Source organism: Octopus sinensis, linkage group LG8 (genome assembly GCF_006345805.1).
Source record: "Octopus sinensis linkage group LG8, ASM634580v1, whole genome shotgun sequence".
NCBI classification, from domain to species: domain Eukaryota; kingdom Metazoa; phylum Mollusca; class Cephalopoda; order Octopoda; family Octopodidae; genus Octopus; species Octopus sinensis.
The window spans coordinates 50417837-50437300 of record NC_043004.1 but is presented as its reverse complement, the minus strand read 5'-3'; the positions used below and the strand labels follow the sequence as shown (position 1 = coordinate 50437300).

General features: G+C 38.8%; 1 protein-coding gene across 2 annotated transcripts in view; it reads right to left on the bottom strand.

The window, feature by feature from the left end:
• Window positions 1-19464, bottom strand: part of LOC115214938 (choline transporter-like protein 1) — a 114075-nt gene that overhangs the window by 45119 nt on the left and 49492 nt on the right. The window contains exons 2-3 of one of the 2 annotated variants that reach the window (XM_036505399.1): window positions 4497-4541; window positions 2890-2991 (exon numbers count right to left, since the gene is read on the bottom strand). In XM_036505399.1, the coding sequence (XP_036361292.1) occupies window positions 2890-2991; window positions 4497-4526 (132 nt within the window). In that variant the 5' untranslated portion in view covers window positions 4527-4541. Of the gene's footprint in view, window positions 1-2889; window positions 2992-4496; window positions 4557-19464 lie in introns of those variants that run through there. The other variant, XM_029784021.2, reaches the window with a different exon arrangement.

The window sequence follows — 19464 nt, the reverse complement described above, 5'->3', positions numbered from 1 at the left end:
GCTATTTTTTAATCACTTATTAATGTTTTCTACACACGGGAGTGGCTGTGTGGTAAGTAGCTTGCTAACCAACCACATGGTTCCGGGTTCAGTCCCACTGCGTGGCATCTTGAGCAAGTGTCTTCTGCTATAGCCCTGGGCCGACCAATACCTTGTGAGTGGATTTGGTAGACGGAAACTGAAAAGAAGCCTGTCGTATATATGTATATATATATATGTATGTGTATGTGTGTGTGTGTGTTTGTGTGTGTGTGTTTGTCCCCCTAGCATTGACAACCGATGCTGGTGTGTTTACGTCCCCGTTACTTAGCGGTTCGGCAAAAGAGACTGATAGAATAAGTACTGGGCTTACAAAGAATAAGTCCCGGGGTTGATTTGCTCGACTAAAGTCGGTGCTCCAGCATGGCCGCAGTCAAATGACTGAAACAAGTAAAAGAGTAAAAGGGTAAAGAGTATTGTATTTGACAAAATAACCTGAATAATGCTAAAGAGTTAAACCAGCCATATCTGGTCCACATATTCTGTTTCATGTTCAAACTGAAATACCCAAAAATATCATCAAAACCTCAAGGCTGCAAGATAACGCATGAGTAATTCAAAACAAAGTGAATAAAGGAACAGTGTAATTGAAATGTTTAACCGTTCAGTGTTTAAGCCGGCCATATCCGGCCCAAATATTCTACATGTTTTATATTCAAATGGGCGATATCTAGCCTCTCACACCAAACCTACATTGACATTCTAAAAATAAACAATCACCCCATTGAAACCTCAAAGCTATAAGATAATGCTTGAATAATTCAAAACAATTTGAGTGAAAAATTATTACATTTAACTGAGTAATCTGAACACTAAAGGGTTATGGGTTAAAATATTGTGAACTGCACTTTTGAGTGTTAAGTAATTTGGCCACAGACACAACAACGTGCCAATTATAAGATGTGAACTAGCAACCTCGTAGATCATGGTTTGCTTTACTATCAGCTTAGATAACTCCAAAAAACCTATAGATGACACATACCCATAAATAAAAATTAAGAAGAAACATTGGGAAAATACTTTATATTGTTTGTGACAATATACTGGAAAAAATAAAATTAGTTTGGATTAAAATTATAATAGAATAAAATTAATCTTAACTAGAATTATTTACTAAAATTGAGGTCAGCTGCATAAAGAAATGCTGAGTTGTAATTGTGGAGGGTACCTGTGGAAGGGTAGATCCAGAAAGACGTGGGACAAAGTGGTGAGAACAGATCTTCCGATGCTGGGCCTCACTGAGGAGATGACAAGGGACCAGGGAGATGTGATATAAAATGCAAATATAAATATGAAACAAAATACACATACACAAGAATATATATATACACATATATATACACTTATATATATATGTATATATATATATATATATATATATATATATATATATATATATATAATAATAAATATTAGGAATAAATCCAAATTTACAGGGAAAAAATCAGATTAGGATTAAATCCAATTTTATAGTAAAATATTATATAATATTATTAGAGACAAAACCACTATTTTGCAAAACAAACAAGGAAAGACTTAATCAATACATAAAATTTTAATAAAAAGTCAAAAAAACCGCCACTACAATTGTTTCTTGTCTTGATCGACAATCTTCAGGTGGACTTCCAATAAGTCAATTTCAATTTAATTTGAAATTGACTTATTGGAAGTCCACCTGAAGATTGTCGATCAAGACAAGAAACAATTGTAGTGGCGGTTTTTTTGACTTTTTATTAAAATTTTATGTATTGATTAAGTCTTTCCTTGTTTGTTTTGCAAAAAGTGGTTTTGTTTCTAATAATATTATATATATATATATTCTTGTGTATGTGTATTTTGTTTTATATTTATATTTGCATTTTATATTTTTATAATTGTACTTTATAATCTCTGACGAGGCTTTGAGATATATAAGTAACTCATTTTTAAGTGCATATTACCTCAATACATCTGACTAATATAGGCACAATGAGATACCTTTATCTATAGGCTGAAACAGCTGTAAGATCCATTTTATATGTATTATTTTTATGGTATTATCTTACTTATTGATGTATATTGTGTTATTCTGCTTTATTCTGTTGGATTTGGATGTTCCTATTTAAGTAGTTAATAAATAATATGAATTGGTATTATCTGTAAGTTGATGATTGAAATGAATCTGTTCCTCCATTTTCTTATTTGTATTATGAATTTGAGGTAAAATATTTTACCTTCGCCCATCTAATGCAATAAATGAACTAATTGCATTGCAATTGTAAGCATTTATGTATTAGCCTTTTGGGTACTTCACTAGCAGTATATTGGATAACTGATATCCCATAGTGGGTTACACCCATAACCCCTATCTCACTTTGTACTATATATATATATATATATATATATATATATATATATATATATTATATATATATATACATACATACACACACACACACACACACATATATATATATTATATATATATATATTTATATATATATACATACATACACACACACACACACACACACATATATATATATATATGACAGCCTTCTTTCCGTTTCCGTCTACCAAATCCCCTCACAAGGCTTTGGTTGGCCCGAGGCCATAGTAGAAGACACTTACCCAAGATGCCACGCAGTGGGACTGAACCCGGAACCATGTGGTTCGTAGGCAAGCTACTTACCACGCACCCACTCCTATGCCTATACTTACTTTTGGAATAACATTCTAGCGTAGGTGTGAGAGAATGCATCTGGTCAATTTGAACATCTAACATAGTGTATTTGGACTGGATGTGGCCAGTTTAAATGTTAAAGAGTTAAAAACAAATTAGAATGAGCTTATTTTTCTGTTATTACTTACCATGCCAATCCAGAAGAGGAGGAATACCACTAAACAGAAGATATCTGTACATCCTCTGTTATGTACGGGACTACTCAGATCGCTAACGTACTCCTCTTTCTTCTGCAACAAAATAAATAAATAAATAAATAAATAAAAATCAAGGAAACCATTTAAAAAAAAGATTACACTAATCTAAAACTGGTTGACAACTTATCATAGCACTTTAAGATAAATATTATAAGTACAAAAAAAAAACCCCACTTAACATTGATTGAATAAAGCTTGTGTTTATACACACATACATACATACACCAGTTAAAGACAGATATTTTAAATACATAAAAACCATTTAACATTGATTGAATAGTGTGTGTGCATATATATATATATATCGTGCCGGAGGCACGTAAAAAGCACCATCAGAATCGTGGCCGATGCCAGTGCCACCTCGACTGGCTTCCGTGCCGGTGGCACGTAAAATGCACGAATCCGACCGTGGGTGCTGCCAGCCTCACCTGGCACCTGTGCAGGTGGCACGTAAAAAGCACCCACTACACTCATGGAGTGGATGGCATTAGGAAGGGCATCCAGCTGTAGAAACATTGCCAGATAAGACTGGAGCCTGGTGCAGCCTTCTGGCTTCCCAAATCCCCGGTCGAACCGTCCAACCCATGCTAGCATGGAGAACGGACATTAAACGATGATGATGATATATATATATATATATCATATATACACATATATATGCCTATATATGAACGCAGAACATAATGGCAGACAAAATACTGCTAATGATTCTGCCAGCTTGCCACAATAATAATGATAATACTAAATGCCCTGGTGCAGTACCAAGAAGTGGCTCTCATTGGCTTTTGATCTTAATTGATTGGAACTGTTATCATGTACATTTTGTCTTGGTGTAAAAGATGGGCTACAGCAAATATTCTGCTCAACACCACAGATTTGCTTATCAGTTGCTTGACTGTAACCATTTGAGCATGTCTCTTGGCGGCTGATGATATGTGCATCTCTGATCACAAGCAGAATTAGTCAGGAAGCATCCTAGCAATGTGTTGAGAGGAATTCTTTGGGTTCAAATAATTCACCTCTGGAAATATGGGCGTTCCCTTCATCATCCTTAAATATATATATATATATATATAGATATATATATATATTTATATTAGTCCACTCTGCTGAGTGGTTGGTGTTAGTAAGGGCATCCAGCTGTAAAAATTCTGCCAAAACAGTCACAGAAGTCTGGTGCAGGCTTCACCCATGCCAAACCACCCATGCCAAACCATCCCACCCATGCCAGCATTGAAGGTGGACATTAAACAATGATGATGATATGGATACATAACATTACACTACTTTGTAATTGATCTCTACATGAACTGATAGCTGAGTCCATAAGAAAAGCTTACTGTGGTAGCCACACAATTATTTGAAGCCATATCTTATACTACTCATTTGTGTGTGTGTGTGTATGTATGTGTGTGTGTGTGTGTGTGTGTGTGTGTGTGCACAAGGATTAAAAAAAAGCAGCAACAGTAACAAGAAATAATAACATCAATAACATCAACTGCAACAGCAGCAGTAACAACAAGATCAATTTATACTACCTTATCGTCTTCACATCCACAACATCCCATTCTGCTATATCTTGGCTGAAATGAAAGAAAGAAAAGAGAAAAATGTGAAAAAGTAGAACTAAATTAGATCCATACCCACCACTAACACCACTGCAATTACCACCACCACCACCACCACCACTACCACTACCACCACCACCGCCACCACCACTACCACTACCACCGCCACCACCAACAACATTTACCAGAACCACTATCATCACATCCTCCACCACCACCACCATCACTAACATCATCACCATCATCAACATTACAACAATCATCATCACCACTACCATTATATATGTATGCTGAGACCATGAATACTAACTGTACATGGTTTACTACCACTGCTGCCATTACTTGTGCACTCACCACCACCAGCACCACCACCACTGCTGCCATTACCATTATGTAATACAGTCAGGACCATGCTGGGGTACTGCCATGAGGAATTTTAATTGAACTAATTGGCCCTAGTGCTTATTTTCTGTTTAAGCCTAGTACTTATCCTGTCGGGCCTTTTGCTGAGCTGTTAAGTTACAGGGATGTAAACACACCAACGCCTGTTATCAAGTAGAGGTGGGGGGGACAAACACAGACACAAACACACACACACACACACACACACACGTGATGGGCTTCTTTCAGTTTCTGTCAACCAAATCCACTCACAAGGCTTTGTCAGCCTCAGGCTATTGCAGAAGACACTTTCCCAAGATGCCACACAGTGAGACTGAACCCAGAACCATGTAATTATGAAGCAGACTTCTTACCACACAGCCACAAATGAAAACGGGAATGCTTCTTTTGCTAACCAACCACATGGTTCCGGGTTCAGTCCCACTGCGTGGCATCCTGGGCAAGTGTCTTCTGCTATAGCCCCGGGCCGACCAATGCCTTGTGAGTGGATTTGGTAGACGGAAACTGAAAGAAGCCTGTCGTATATATATATATATATATATATATATGTGTGTTTGTGTGTCTGTGTTTGTCCCCCTAGCATTGCTTGACAACCGATGCTGGTGTGTTTATGTCCCCGTGACTTAGCTGTTCGGCAGAAGAGACCGATAGAATAAGTACTGGGCTTACAAAAGAATAAGTCCCGGGGTCGATTTGCTCGACTAGAGGCAGTGCTCCAGCATGGCCGCAGTCAAATGACTGAAACAAGTAAAAGAATATAGGATCAGTATTGATATATTTGAATGTACCTATGAATGTGTAATTCTCTTCAAGGAGCCGCAGGACTAAGTCGAGTTCCAGTGTCCGCTTTGGTATGGTTTCTATGGTTGGATGCCCTTCCTAAAGCCAACCACTTAACAAAGTGTACAAAGTGCTTTTTTTTTTAATTGCATGACACCTGCACAAGCATTGGTGTGGTCAGCAAATAAATTGCAAGCTAAAGTATTTCTTTACTACCCACAAGGGGCTAAACACAGAGGGGACAAACAAGGACAGACAAACGGATTAAGTCGATTACATCGACCCCAGTGCGTAACTGGTACTTATTTAATCGACCCTGAAAGGATGTAAGGCAAAGTTGACCTCGGCGGAATTTGAACTCAGAACGTAACGGCAGACGAAATACGGCTACGCATTTCACCCGGTTGCTAACGTTTCTGCCCCACCACCACCTCCATTGAGTGAGGTTGTATAAGAGAGGGAGGTGGCTTTATGGCGCCAGGTGTTATTCTGAGGCTAAGGTATAACAGGGACAGGTACATGTGTCTTCACAATAGAGGAGATACATGACTATCCCGTATTATATAAGTGGCTGGGAGTAGCTGGAAATAGAGCTAAAGATGGTGGTGTGTGTATCCTTTTTTTTTTCTCTTTTTTTACTTGTTTCAGTCATTTGACTGCGGCCATGCTGGAGCACCGCCTTTTTTTTTAATCGAGCAACTCGATCCCGGGACTTATTCTTTTGTAAGCCCAGTACTTATTCTATCGGTCTCTTTTGCTGAACCACTAAGTAACGGGAACATAAACGCACCAGCATCGGTTGTCAAGCAATGCTAGGGGGACAAACACAGACACACAAACACACCAACGCATATATATATATACATATATATGACGGGCTTCTTTCAGTTTCCATCTACCAAATCCACTCACAAGGCTTTGGTCGGCCCGAGGCTATAGTAGAAGACACTTGCCCAAGGTGCCACACAGTGGGACTGAACCCGGAACCATGTGGTTGGTAAACAACCTACTTACCACAGTGCATTTCTCTTCATTTGTGGTCAGTACTGGACTGTATTTTATACTACTATTTTGTACTACTAACTATATACGAGGGACGTTCAATAAGTAATGCCTCTGACCCATTTGCAGTTGTTTGATCTAGCTGAAATTTTGCATGTGCAATCATTTATATCTCTATAGAGTAGGTGGCAAATTACAGCTCTGAATTAATTGTGGTTTCTGATTTACAGGTGTTTGAACCGAGTCAAGTGTGAAATGGAGCCTGTTGAGTGTCGAGCAGTGATCCGGTTTTTGTATTTGAAAGGACGCACACCACGGGAGACTTTTGATGAAATGAAAGTAACTTATGGTGATGATGCCCCATCATATGACCTTGTAAAACGCTGGCATCGTGAAATCAAACATGGTCGGAACTCTGTGGAAACAGCTCCCAGATCTGGTCACCCCTTCTGCCATTGATGAGGCATCCGTCCGTCAAGTTGAGGCTGCCATTTTGGAAGATCAACGCATAATTATTCGCCAAATAGCCCATGAGGTCAAGATTAGTACCGGGTCTGTGGAAACTATCATTCATGACCATTTGCATATGCAAAAGGTGTCTGCCAGATGGATTCCCAGGTTGCTCACGCCTTTCCAGAAGCAAGAACGCGTCGAGTGCTCGAGGGTGAATTTGGAGATGTGCCAAGAAGATGAGTCAAAATTTTTCAAAAGACTGATTACACAGGATGAAACCTGGGTCCATCACGATGATCCAGAGACCAAAGCCCAGTCAATGCAGTGGAAGCACCGTGACTCACCCCCTCCAAAGAAGGCAAGGGTGCAGCCCTCCACTGGCAAGGTCATGCTCACAGTCTTCTGGGACCAGGACAGAGTAGTGATGACAGATTTCCTGGCAAAGGGTACCACAATTGCAGGAGCCTATTATGCTTCACTTTTGAGGAAATTAAGAGAAGTTATCAAAATCAAGAGGCGGGGCAAGATCAGTAAAGGCATCCTGCTCCTGCAGGACAATGCTCCGGTCCACAACTCGCTTGTCGCCAGATCAGAAGCACAGGCGTATGGCTATGAACTCCTCCCCCATCCCCCTACTTTCCTGACCTTGCACCCTCTGATTTTCACCTCTTCCCAGTCATGAAGTTGTTTTTGAAAGGAAAGCGTTTCCCAGATGATGCAGCCTTGATTTCTGAAGTCACGTTCAGGTTGGAGGACCAAGCTGGGGTCTTCTACAAAAACGGTCTCCAGAGCTGCATCAAACAATGGGAGAAATGCGTAACTCGGGGTGGTTCCTATGTAGAAAAAGACTAATAACTGTGCCAAGTTTCGTTGCTCTACTGCTATGGGAAGTGGGTCAGGGGCATTACTTATTGAATGCCCCTTGTACATCAATGTTTGAAATATATTGTATTACATATAGATGCAGATGTGGCTGTGTGGTAAGAAGTTTACTTTTCCCACCTCATGGTTCTGGGTTCAATCTCACTGCATGGCATCTTAGGCAAATGTTTTCTATCATAGCCTCCAGATTGACCAAAGCCTTGCGAGTGGATTTGATAGACGGAAACTGAAAGCTGCCAGTCATGTGTGTGTGTGGTGTGTGTGTGTGTGTGTGTGTGTTGTGTGTGTGTGTGCACGTGTGTGTGTGTGCATGTGTATGCCTGTTTTTGTATCCATCCCCCACAACTGTGTGATAACAACTGGTGTTGGTTTGATTACATCCCCATAACTCAGTGATTCAGTAAAAGAAACTAACAGAATAAGTATCAGACTTCAATAAATAAATACTGGGGTCAATTCGTTTGATGAAAACCCTTGAACATAGTGCCCCAGCATGGCCATAGGTCAATGAATGAAACATATAAAAGATAAAAGATGAAGAGATATAACAATGTGTGTGGTGGTTGCTATTGGTTTCACATTTTGGCACAAGGCAGCAATTTTGTGGTAGAGGTAAATCAATTACATCAGCCCCGAGGCTCAACTGGTATTTATTTTATCAACCCCTAAAGTCGACCTCAGCAGAATTTGAAGTCGGAATTTAAACACATCAAGCTAAATAAAATCACTGTCTTCCACAGACATGTAGGCTTGTCTTTTCAGGTGCCAATGTCACATAAAAGGCATCTGTGCCAGTGGCACGTAGAAAGCACTCAACACACTCTGTAAAGTGGTTGGCATTTAGGAAGGGCATCCAGCCACAGAAACCATGCCACAACAGATAACTGGAGTCTGGACAGTTCCCCAGCTAGCCAGCCTCCATGTCAAACTATCCAACCCATGCTAGCATGGAAAGCAGCTGTTAAACGATGATGACAATGATGATGAACATACATATGGACGAAATTCCACTAAGCATCCCGCCTGGGATGCTAATGGTTCTGCCAGTTTTCTGTCTTTATATGCAATCAATATTGAAATGTATTTTATACTGCTATTATTATAACCAACAGTATCTGAAAAAATATATTATGCTGTTATGCACAAGTGTATGTGAATGTACTAACTACCAATATTTGACAAATATTGTATTGGTATATAACTATAAGTATATATATATATATATATATATATACTTTATTTAAAGCAGCAGAAAATTCAACAAAACCTGTTACTCTGAGTTTCACGTTGCTGTTCATCGGACAGTTTTTGCTAGCAAAAACTGTCCGAAGAACGGCAACGGGAAACTCAGAGTAACAGGTTTGTTGAATTTTCTGCTGCTTTAAATAAAGCATATTACTTTACCACTGGTATTTGAGAACTCTTTTTTCCACCTTGTTTCACATTTATGTGCTTACTCCAGTATATATATATATATATATATGATCCCCCTAGTCGCCACTCTGTTTACTATTTCAGCCTTGCCTCGCCTCGTTTTGCATATTATGTATAATTCACTAGTTATCGTTATTGATATTTTAAGATCTATCTCCCTTATAGAAATTGGCTGCCGATTCTTCGCGGGGTTTTTCTTTTCTCTTCCCTTCTCTCCCCCTCTTGTTACATTGTCGTCTGTCTGGACTCCTCTCTTCCTACCACCCGCCATGGCTATGCATACTTAAGCTAGTAAAATGCCTCATTCTTGATTCCGAATTCCTTTTGCCAAGTCTGTCCGTAAACGAAGTGATCTCAAGATAAGAAATCTTTGAACTTTAATTCATCCGTATCTCTATTTATTATTATTATTATTATTATTATTATTATTCTGATCCCCCTAGTCGCCACTCTGTTTACTATTTCAGCCTCGCCTCGCCTCGTTTTGCATATTCTGTATAATTCACTAGTTATCGTTATTGATATTTTAAGATCTATCTCCCTTATAGAAATTGGCTGCCGATTCTTCGCGGGGTTTTTCTTTTCTCTTCCCTTCTCTCCCCCTCTTGTTACATTGTCGTCTGTCTGGACTCCTCTCTTCCTACCACCCGCCATGGCTATGCATACTTAAGCTAGTAAAATGCCTCATTCTTGATTCCGAATTCCTTTTGCCAAGTCTGTCCGTAAACGAAGTGATCTCAAGATAAGAAATCTTTGAACTTTAATTCATCCGTATCTCTATTTATTATTATTATTATTTATTAATTATTATTATTCTGATCCCCCTAGTCGCCACTCTGTTTACTATTTCAGCCTCGCCTCGCCTCGTTTTGCATATTCTGTATAATTCACTAGTTATCGTTATTGATATTTTAAGATCTATCTCCCTTATAGAAATTGGCTGCCGATTCTTCGCGGCGCGCCCGCCCTACCCACCCCCACCACCAATACCGGATATCTCTATTTTGCTCCAACTATACCGGATGTCGTTTTTTCTCCCACCACCATTATAGGTGTCTACTCTTTGAACCCCCTCTTCAATACGCTATTTCACCATGCATTACCCCTCTCTCGATATCCTACGTTCTACTTGCCTAGAACCTGTCCTCTGGACCACCCCTCCCACTGGTGCTCACCCCTCCCACTGGTGCTCCCCTATATTTCTGCACCCCCCACCACCATTATAGGTGTCTACTCTTTGAACCCCCCCCTCTTCAATACGCTATTTCACCATGCATTACCCCTCTCTCGATATCCTACGTTCTACTTGCCTAGAACCTGTCCTCTGAACCACCCCTCCCACTGGTGCCCACCCCTCCCCCTGGTGCTCCCCTATATTCTGCACCCCCCACCACCATTATAGGTGTCTACTCTTTGAACCCCCTCTTCAATACGCTGCTCCCCTATATTTCTGCACCCCCCACCACCATTATAGGTGTCTACTCTTTGAACCCCCCTCTTCAATACGCTATTTCACCATGCATTACCCCTCTCTCGATATCCTACGTTCTACTTGACTAGTACCTGTCCTCTGAACCACCCCTCCCACTGGTGCTCCCCTATATTTCTGCACCCCCCCCATAAAAAGCACCATCCGAACGTGGCCGATGCCAGACCCCTCTGGCACCTGTGCAGGTGGCACGTAAAAAACACCCACTACACTCGCGGAGTGGTTGGCGTTAGAAGGGCATCCAGCTGTAGAAACACTGCCAGACTAGACTGGAGCCTGGGGCAGTCCCGAGCTCCCCAGACCCCGGTCGAAACCGTCCAACCCGTGCTAGCGCGGAAAACGGACGTTAAACGATGATGATGATGATGATGATGATATATATATATATATATATATATATTTCTCCACATATATAGACAGTGTACAAATCTATTTTATACTACTAACTACCACTATAATCAACAATATCTGAAACAATTATAGTTTACTTTCCAACTGCAAGGTTCTAGGTTCTGTCCCACTGCATGGCAACTAGGGCAAGTGTCTTCCACTGTTGCCCCAGGCCAACAAAAGCCTTGGAAGTGGATTTGTTACACAGAAACTGAAAGAAACTTGAGATATATATATATCAGCAATAACAAGAGATGCATTGTGGTTCACTACCATTGTTTCAGATATGTTTTTTATTAATGAACATTAGTGTTACATCATGTAAAAAAAACCCATTTTGATCAGATGAATACAGGCAAGAATTAACAATTAGAACTTCTCAAGAACAAGTACATAGCATCAGATGACTCTACCAGCACAAATTTGGTCAGTGAGTCCATCTATTGTTATTTCTTTATCCTTTACCTAACTTGGAACTGCAATTCGTTTGGGTCTAAAGTCTACAGACAATGGTGCAATAGGTGCAGTGAGTGTACTATGTCTGACCTTGATGACTTGTGTATATAGTCAGTCGTTTGTGAATGTATGCACAACCGGAGAGCATTATTATGGAGGCTAGGAAGACGAGCTTATGAGAGGAAACAGGTATAAAAACATGTTGTCTTTAGGAAGGAAATGGGCAGAAAGATAGATTCCCTTTCGTCACGTGTCAGCGAAGAGAGAGTCAAAGAGGAAGAGTGAGAGAGAGGGAACGGTGAAGAGGAGAGGAGAGGAGAATAGGGAAGGGTGGGAGAGAAAACCAGAAAGGATGAAGAAGAGAGGGAGAGAGAGAGAGACAGAGAAGAGATAATAGAGATAGAAGAGTGCGCATCATGATTATTAAGATAAAACTTACTTTGAAAAGGATGTGTGGCATTCAATCATATTATAATATAAATTTTATATAATAATTTTTCTATCATCTTGTCTTAACAGCCCTCACCATTTGTTCTCACTGTCCCGTTCTTGTTACCACTTTCACTCTCTGCAAAAAGTCCCAAATTTTATTTAATTTGCTTAGCGGGAAGAACTGTTTCAACAAAATTGTGTATTGTCATTGCCTTCGAAACGTGGAGTAGATGAAACAGAGACAACTGATGAAGGGGAATATTCTTTATGTTGCATGTCTCGTTTCTCTGTTTGTTTTTTCGCTGTTCGAAAAAAGTTTGTTTTCTATGTTTTTGTTTTTATGTTTTTGTTTCTCATTGTGTTTAACGTTTTTTTTTATGTGCTAGGCATGGCTGTGTAGTAAGAAGCTTGCTTCCCAACCACTTGGTTCCAGGTTAGTCCTGCTGTGTGGCACTTGGGTAAGTGTTTTCTACTATAGCCTTGGGCCAACCAAAGACTTGTGAGTGGATTTAGTAGATGGAAACTGAAAGAAGCCTATCGTATGTGTGTGAGTGTGTGTATTCATGTATGTGTTTGTCCCTGCATCACCACTTGACAACTGGAGTTGGTGTCTCTTTTACTCTTTTACTTGTTTCAGTCATTTGACTGCGGCCATGCTGGAGCACCACTTTTAGTCGACAAATCGACCCCAGGACTTATTCTTTGTAAGCCCAGTACTTATATCGGTCTCTTTTGCCGAACCGCTAAGTTACGGGGACGTAAACACACCAGCATTGGTTGTCAAGCAATGCTAGGGGGACAAACACACACACACATATATATATATATATATATATATATATATATATATATGTACATATATACAACAGGCTTCTTTCAGTTTCCGTCTACCAAATCCACTCACAAGGCATTGGTCAGCCCGGGGCTATAGCAGAAGACACTTGCCCAAGATGCCACGCAGTGGGACTGAACCCGGAACCATGTGGTTGGTTAGCAAGCTACTTACCACACAGCCATTTCTGCATAACCTAGCAGTTTGGCAAAAGAGACAGGCAGAATAAGTACTAGGCTTAAGGAATAAGTCCTGGGGTCGATATGTTGAACTAAAACATATCAATGATTGAGCTGTTGGACACTTGTAACCCACAATGCTAGTGTTCACCAAATGTGATATAAATCATATCATCATCAAAATCTTTTTGTGGATCTTTTCTTTTTGAATGGCAGATCAAGAAATTAATTTTTTGTAACTAAACACTTTCGAACTTCAGACACTGGAAGAATGTGTCATATAAAACATCTCTTACTCTTAGTGTTGTTGAGAAAAGTTTCTATTTTCAAAGTCATTTCGTGTTAAAGTTGTCGTATTTCGGTAATTTCAACCAATCAATGATGTGTATTCAGCTGAATAAAATTACTGCCGTTGCTTGTCAACAACAACTATTGGTGGTGTATAGTTCATTTGTCACTGTTATTTATGACATCGTTTGTGCGTTTGTACTGGTTTTAGCTTTAGGGTTTTGGGGTTAGGGTTAGAGTTTTAGAGTTAGGGTTAGGGGGTTAGGGTTTCAGGGTTAGGGTTAGAGTTTTAGAGTTAGGGTTAGGGTTTTAGAGTTAAGGTTAGGGTTTTAGAGTTAAGGTTAGGGTTAGAGGGTTAGGGTTTTAGGGTTAGGGTTAGGGTTTTAGGGTTAGGGTTAGGGTTATAAAGTTAAGGTTAGGGTTATAGAGTTAAGGTTAGGGTTTTAGAGTTAAGGTTAGGGTATTAGGGTTAGGGTTTTAGAGTAAAGGTTAGGGTTTTAGGGTTAGGTTTAGGGTTTTAGAGTTAAGGTTAGGGTTAGAGGGTTAGGGTTTTAGGGTTAGGGTTACGGTTTTAGAGTTAGGGTTAGGGTTTTAGAGTTAGGGCTAGGGTGTTAGGGTTAGGGTTTTAGAGTAAAGGTTAGGGTTTTAGGGTTAGGGTTAGGATTGGGGTTTTAGGGTTAGGGTTGCAGTTTTAGGGTTAGAGTTACGGAAAAAAGTGAAATGAAGAAAATGGAGGTAGGGGGGCAAAAAAGTATTTCCAAAAACAGTAGCTGAAACACAGGAAAAACAACTAAAAGCAATAGAAATGCACGAACGATTATGGTGGTGCCATGAAGTAAACATGCTTCAGATACACTCGTTTATTCATACAAACGTAACTGAGATGAAATATGTCATAAATAACAGTGACAAACGAAATATACACCGCCGGAAGTTGTTGACAAACAATAGCAGTGATTTTATTCAGCTGAATACACGTCATTGATTGGTTGAAATTACCGAAATACGACAATTTTAACACGAAATAACTTTGAAAATAGAAACTTTTCTCAACAACACTAAAAGATGTTTTACATGACACATTCTGCCAGTGTCCAAAGTTTGAAAGTATTTAGTTACAAAAAATTAATTTCTCGATCCCGTTTTGTAATATTTTTGTCATCATTAACAAATATTTTTATTACATTTTTATCATATTATCATCAAAATCTTTCCCTATTTTTATTTTCTCATAATCAAATATCACATTGTCATCCAAATTTTTTCATATTTTCGTATGATCCTTATCAAATATTTTCTCATATTTTTATCATTTCTTCATTTACAAACATTTTCATCACAAAAAAGCAATTTATTTGTCTGCAATTAAAAAATGAAAATAGCTGAATAAACTGGAGCAGTGTCCGACATTAAATCACCTCTCAAATGACCCACAATTCCTTCTGTAGAACAAGAATTAAATCACTCAAATAACAACGACAATAGCTGTTCAAATCTGAAGAACACAAAACAAACACAAAATTATCCATAAAATATAACTGTAACCCATACACAACTTAAAAAGAAAACTGAAAACTATAGTTTCATCCAGCCCTTGTTTTCTTTTTCCTTGTTTCAGCAAGATCCATAATAACGATTACTGTTATCGCCAACGATACCACCACCATCATCACTGGCATTGCTGCTGCCACCACCAACAACACCAGCACCACCACTGCTGGCCCCCACCAGCACAGCCCTGCTGCCAATATCAACAAACATTGTCAACAAGAGCAGAAAAATAGCAGTTGTCACATTCTCGCCAAGTCCGTTGAGCTAGCTTTCATTGAAGCTGCCATCTAAATCTACAGATATAGAGACATACCAAACAGTGGACAGAGTGCAATATGTCTAGAATGTCATGGTGCACCCCATGCAATTCATCACTGCATGTCAGAGAGTGCAGTATGTGAAGCAGGAAGAACTAACATCAAAAGTTTGATTTGGCTTTGACTAATTAAATATTCTTTTCTACTCTAGGCAAAAGGCCCAAAATTTTTGGAGAGGGGGGGGGCATCGATTAGATCGACCCAGTATACAACTGGTACTTAATTTATCGACCCCGAAAGGATGAAAGGCAAAATCGACCTTGGCGGAACTTGAACTCAGAACAGACGAAATTCCTATTTCTTTATTGCCCTCAAGGGGCTAAACATAAAGGGGACAAACAAGGACAGACAAACGGATTAAGTCGATTACATCGAACCCAGTGCGTAACTGGTACTTTATTTATTGACCCCAAAGGATGAAAGGCAAAGTTAAACTCGGCGGAATTTGAACTCAGAACATAAAGACAGACGAAAAACCGCTAAGCATTTCGCTCGGTGTGCTAACGTTTCTTTTCTACTCTAGGCACAAGGCCTGAAATTATTATTTTTTTGTCGGGGGGGGGGGGATGTCAATTAGATCAACCTCAGTACGCAACTGGTACTTAATTTATTGACTCCGAAAGAATGAATGGCAAAGTCGACCCCGGCAGAATTTGAGCTCAGAACATAAAGACAGACAAAATACTACTAAGTATTTCGCCCGGCATGCTAACGAGTCTGCCACCTTGCCACCTTTGACTAATCAATTACTGATTAGTCAAATAATAAAACAATACTTTCAAGGGATCTTTTCGGTTTGAACGGCAGTTTTTTCTAGCGGTGTCATATGAAATTGTCACCATAATTATGACCCTAGTATCAATCTATTGCATTTCAATCTGTTTTAGGGTTAGGGTTAGAGTTAGGGATAGGGTTCGGGGTGGGGGAATGGTATCTTTTTTCTTTAGAAATGTAAATAAACCCAATCTGTTTCTTAAACGAGGGACATATTCATACGGCACAGAATGTTTTCACCTCAATAGAGGTCATTGATTGGTTGAAATTGCAGAAATTGAAGGAAAAAAAACAACAAATATCTTACAAACTATAGAATTTTCTCAATAAAGCCAAGAGAAAAAGATATTTTATAAACACATTCTACCAGTATACGAAGTTTAAAAGTGTTTAGTTACATGGAAATTATTTTTAAAAAACTGCCGGTCAAACCAAAAAGATCCCTTTCAAGCTGGAACCTAGACTGAAAGATAAGTGAATTGAAGTAATTTACGACACTGTAACACAATACAGAGGATGAGATAAACTTCCAACTGGATATAACAACAGGCCATCACAAGTAACATTTCCCCAGATCATAAGCTGACATCTATAACTACTAAGTGGACTGAGGCAAAATAAAATATAGCATACTACCTTGTGATATTGCGTTAAAAAAATAAATCTACTCCTGGATGTGATGATATTCCATCACAGACATATTCCCAGATGATATGGTAGCACCTATCCCTGGTGACAGTTAACAGAGGTAATTAGAATACAGTGTACAGATTAGTGATACTGTAATGAAAGATAAATTTCCTCCGGGATATGACAAGACCCAACACAGACAGCATTCTCCAGAGCATCAATAAATACTGACTGTTAATAAGTTAACTGAGAATAATAAGAATAACGTGCACTATTTCATGAAATTGTAATTCTGGATTTGACAACAGTCAAAGACAACAGAGTCCCAGATGACCCAGTCATATCTATTATTTCTGTTGGTATAATATCCTGCCCCAGAAACACCACATAGTGGTTGATAAGTATGCCTTAACCCTTTAGCATTCAGATTATTCTATCAAATATAATTTGCGAAATTTATCTGTGCACAGGGTGTGGCCTTCCAGTGCCTGTTTTTTTTTTTCGTTCATATTGTTTTGAATTTACCAGTCAGTTTGAACATAAAAGAGAATATCTGGGCTGGATATGGCTGAGTTAAATGCAAAAAGGTTAATATATTGCCAGTTAAAAATTGTAAAAGGTGAACAAGTTTTTCAACTAATTAATTAAAATTTAATTGCATTTTTTCCTTCAAATTATGGAACACCGAGTAATAGTTTTGTGATATTATACAATGAAGCAAACATGTACCACGCTATAATATGTGAATGCTATTTTAAAGTACTCATCAGTAATACAGTACTCCCACTTAGAACAGTGTGATTACTTTTCTTATGATCCATCAATGAGTATTTTTTTAAGAGGCATTGACATTATGTACTTAAAATTGGGGGATAATAGTCTGCGAAGCTACTCAGCAACAGACAAAATATATCTTTTAATAAGAGGAATGGAGCTATATGAAATGAAATGCCTTGCCCAAGGGCATACATCACACCACAATCCTGGAATCAAACTCATGGCCTTACAATATTGAGTCCAACAGCCTACCTACTAGACTATATGCCTTCACATTTATTGGGGTACTTATTTATAAGTAAACTAGCAGTATCGCCCGGCGTTGCTCGGGTTTGTAAGGGAAATAACTATATAAGCATTTTTAGAGATGTAAAGTAAGTATAATAGCCATCTCAAAATGGCTAACCACAAAGGGGGGGGTGTTACTGTAGCTTTTTACGTTCTGAGATTTAATAATAAATTTTTAGAGAGTTACTTCCCTTATATATGCCAAAAATGCATTAAAAATGGGAAAAATTGATTGTAAATTTGTTTTAAAATCGTAGACTCATCGTAGACACGCGCTAATACCCAGAAGGGCTCGATATGAATCACGACTATAGGATACCCGGTTTTGGTTACACTGCACAGCAAAATGTGGGAGTAGTTAGGAATCTAAATCGTAGGAGACAGACACACAACTTCACTTATATATAAAGATGAACTGAACATCCTCATAGTAACAGCTAGGTAGAATTGGCTGCTATATGATACTCCTTTACAGCCAAGTAAGTTAAACCTCCACATGGCGCCTTTTTACAGTTAAGTATACTGGTGCATTTCAGAATTAAGGTTGCTGGGTGTGTACACAGAATCTAAACTCTTATCAACATGACCAATTGCAGCTGATAATAGATGACACAGAAGAACAATGTCTGTGAGGTGCTGAACTACTAAGCCTATGCTCATAAGTTTAAACCTTAACACTATACCAGTCATTATATTTGTGTCCCTAAGTAAAGCACATAACATTATTTGATCAAGTTTAACTGACTGAACAGAAATTTGAGATGGTGGGTATGAGTGGTGTCAGTACAGATCAAAAGTGAACTTTCTTAATTTAACATCAAAATTGTGGTGGAACTTTCTCAAAGTTTTTTTTTAGGTAACCTTTAATATAATCTTGGATTTTTTTTTTTTACTGTTACCAGAGTCATCTTGGGTGCTGCCAGACTATGTCACTTTGGTACGTGATGCATGAAATGATACTTCACCTTCATCTCTCTCTCTCTCTCAATAACGAGACATACATTTCTTGCCTGTCGAACTCTGACAAACTTCAAAATGGCAAGCACAACACTATGCTGCTATTTTTAGTAGAAGAAGCAACCTCATTGACATCCACTCACTAAAATTTTTCTTAGTGGCATCTCTCTCTCTCTCTCTCTCTCACACACACACATACACAACTTCAAACAGGGACTGCTTCTTGTTTCACAGTTGTGATAAGAAGGGGGCATCATTCCAGCTGTAAAAACATGTCCCTCATCTGTCTCACAGTTGAGTACTTAATGGTGGAAGGGTGATCCTCAAGCTATTAATACAACTACACCAGGAATCAAACCATCTCATCCATGCAGGCAGGTTCAAAACAGATGTAAAACAGAATTAAAAAGAAAAAAGATAAAATATTGTGAGTTATGGATTAACTTTTAGGCGTTAATGTAAATAAAATCTAGTAGAAAACTACATTATATTACCTAATTTGAGAGATGATGAGATGGTAGGATAATTAGTAACCTAGTCTACAAACAAACAATATATACATGACCAGTAGGGCAGTGAGTTGGCAGAACTGTTAGCAAGCCAAGCAAAATGGTCCTCAGTATTT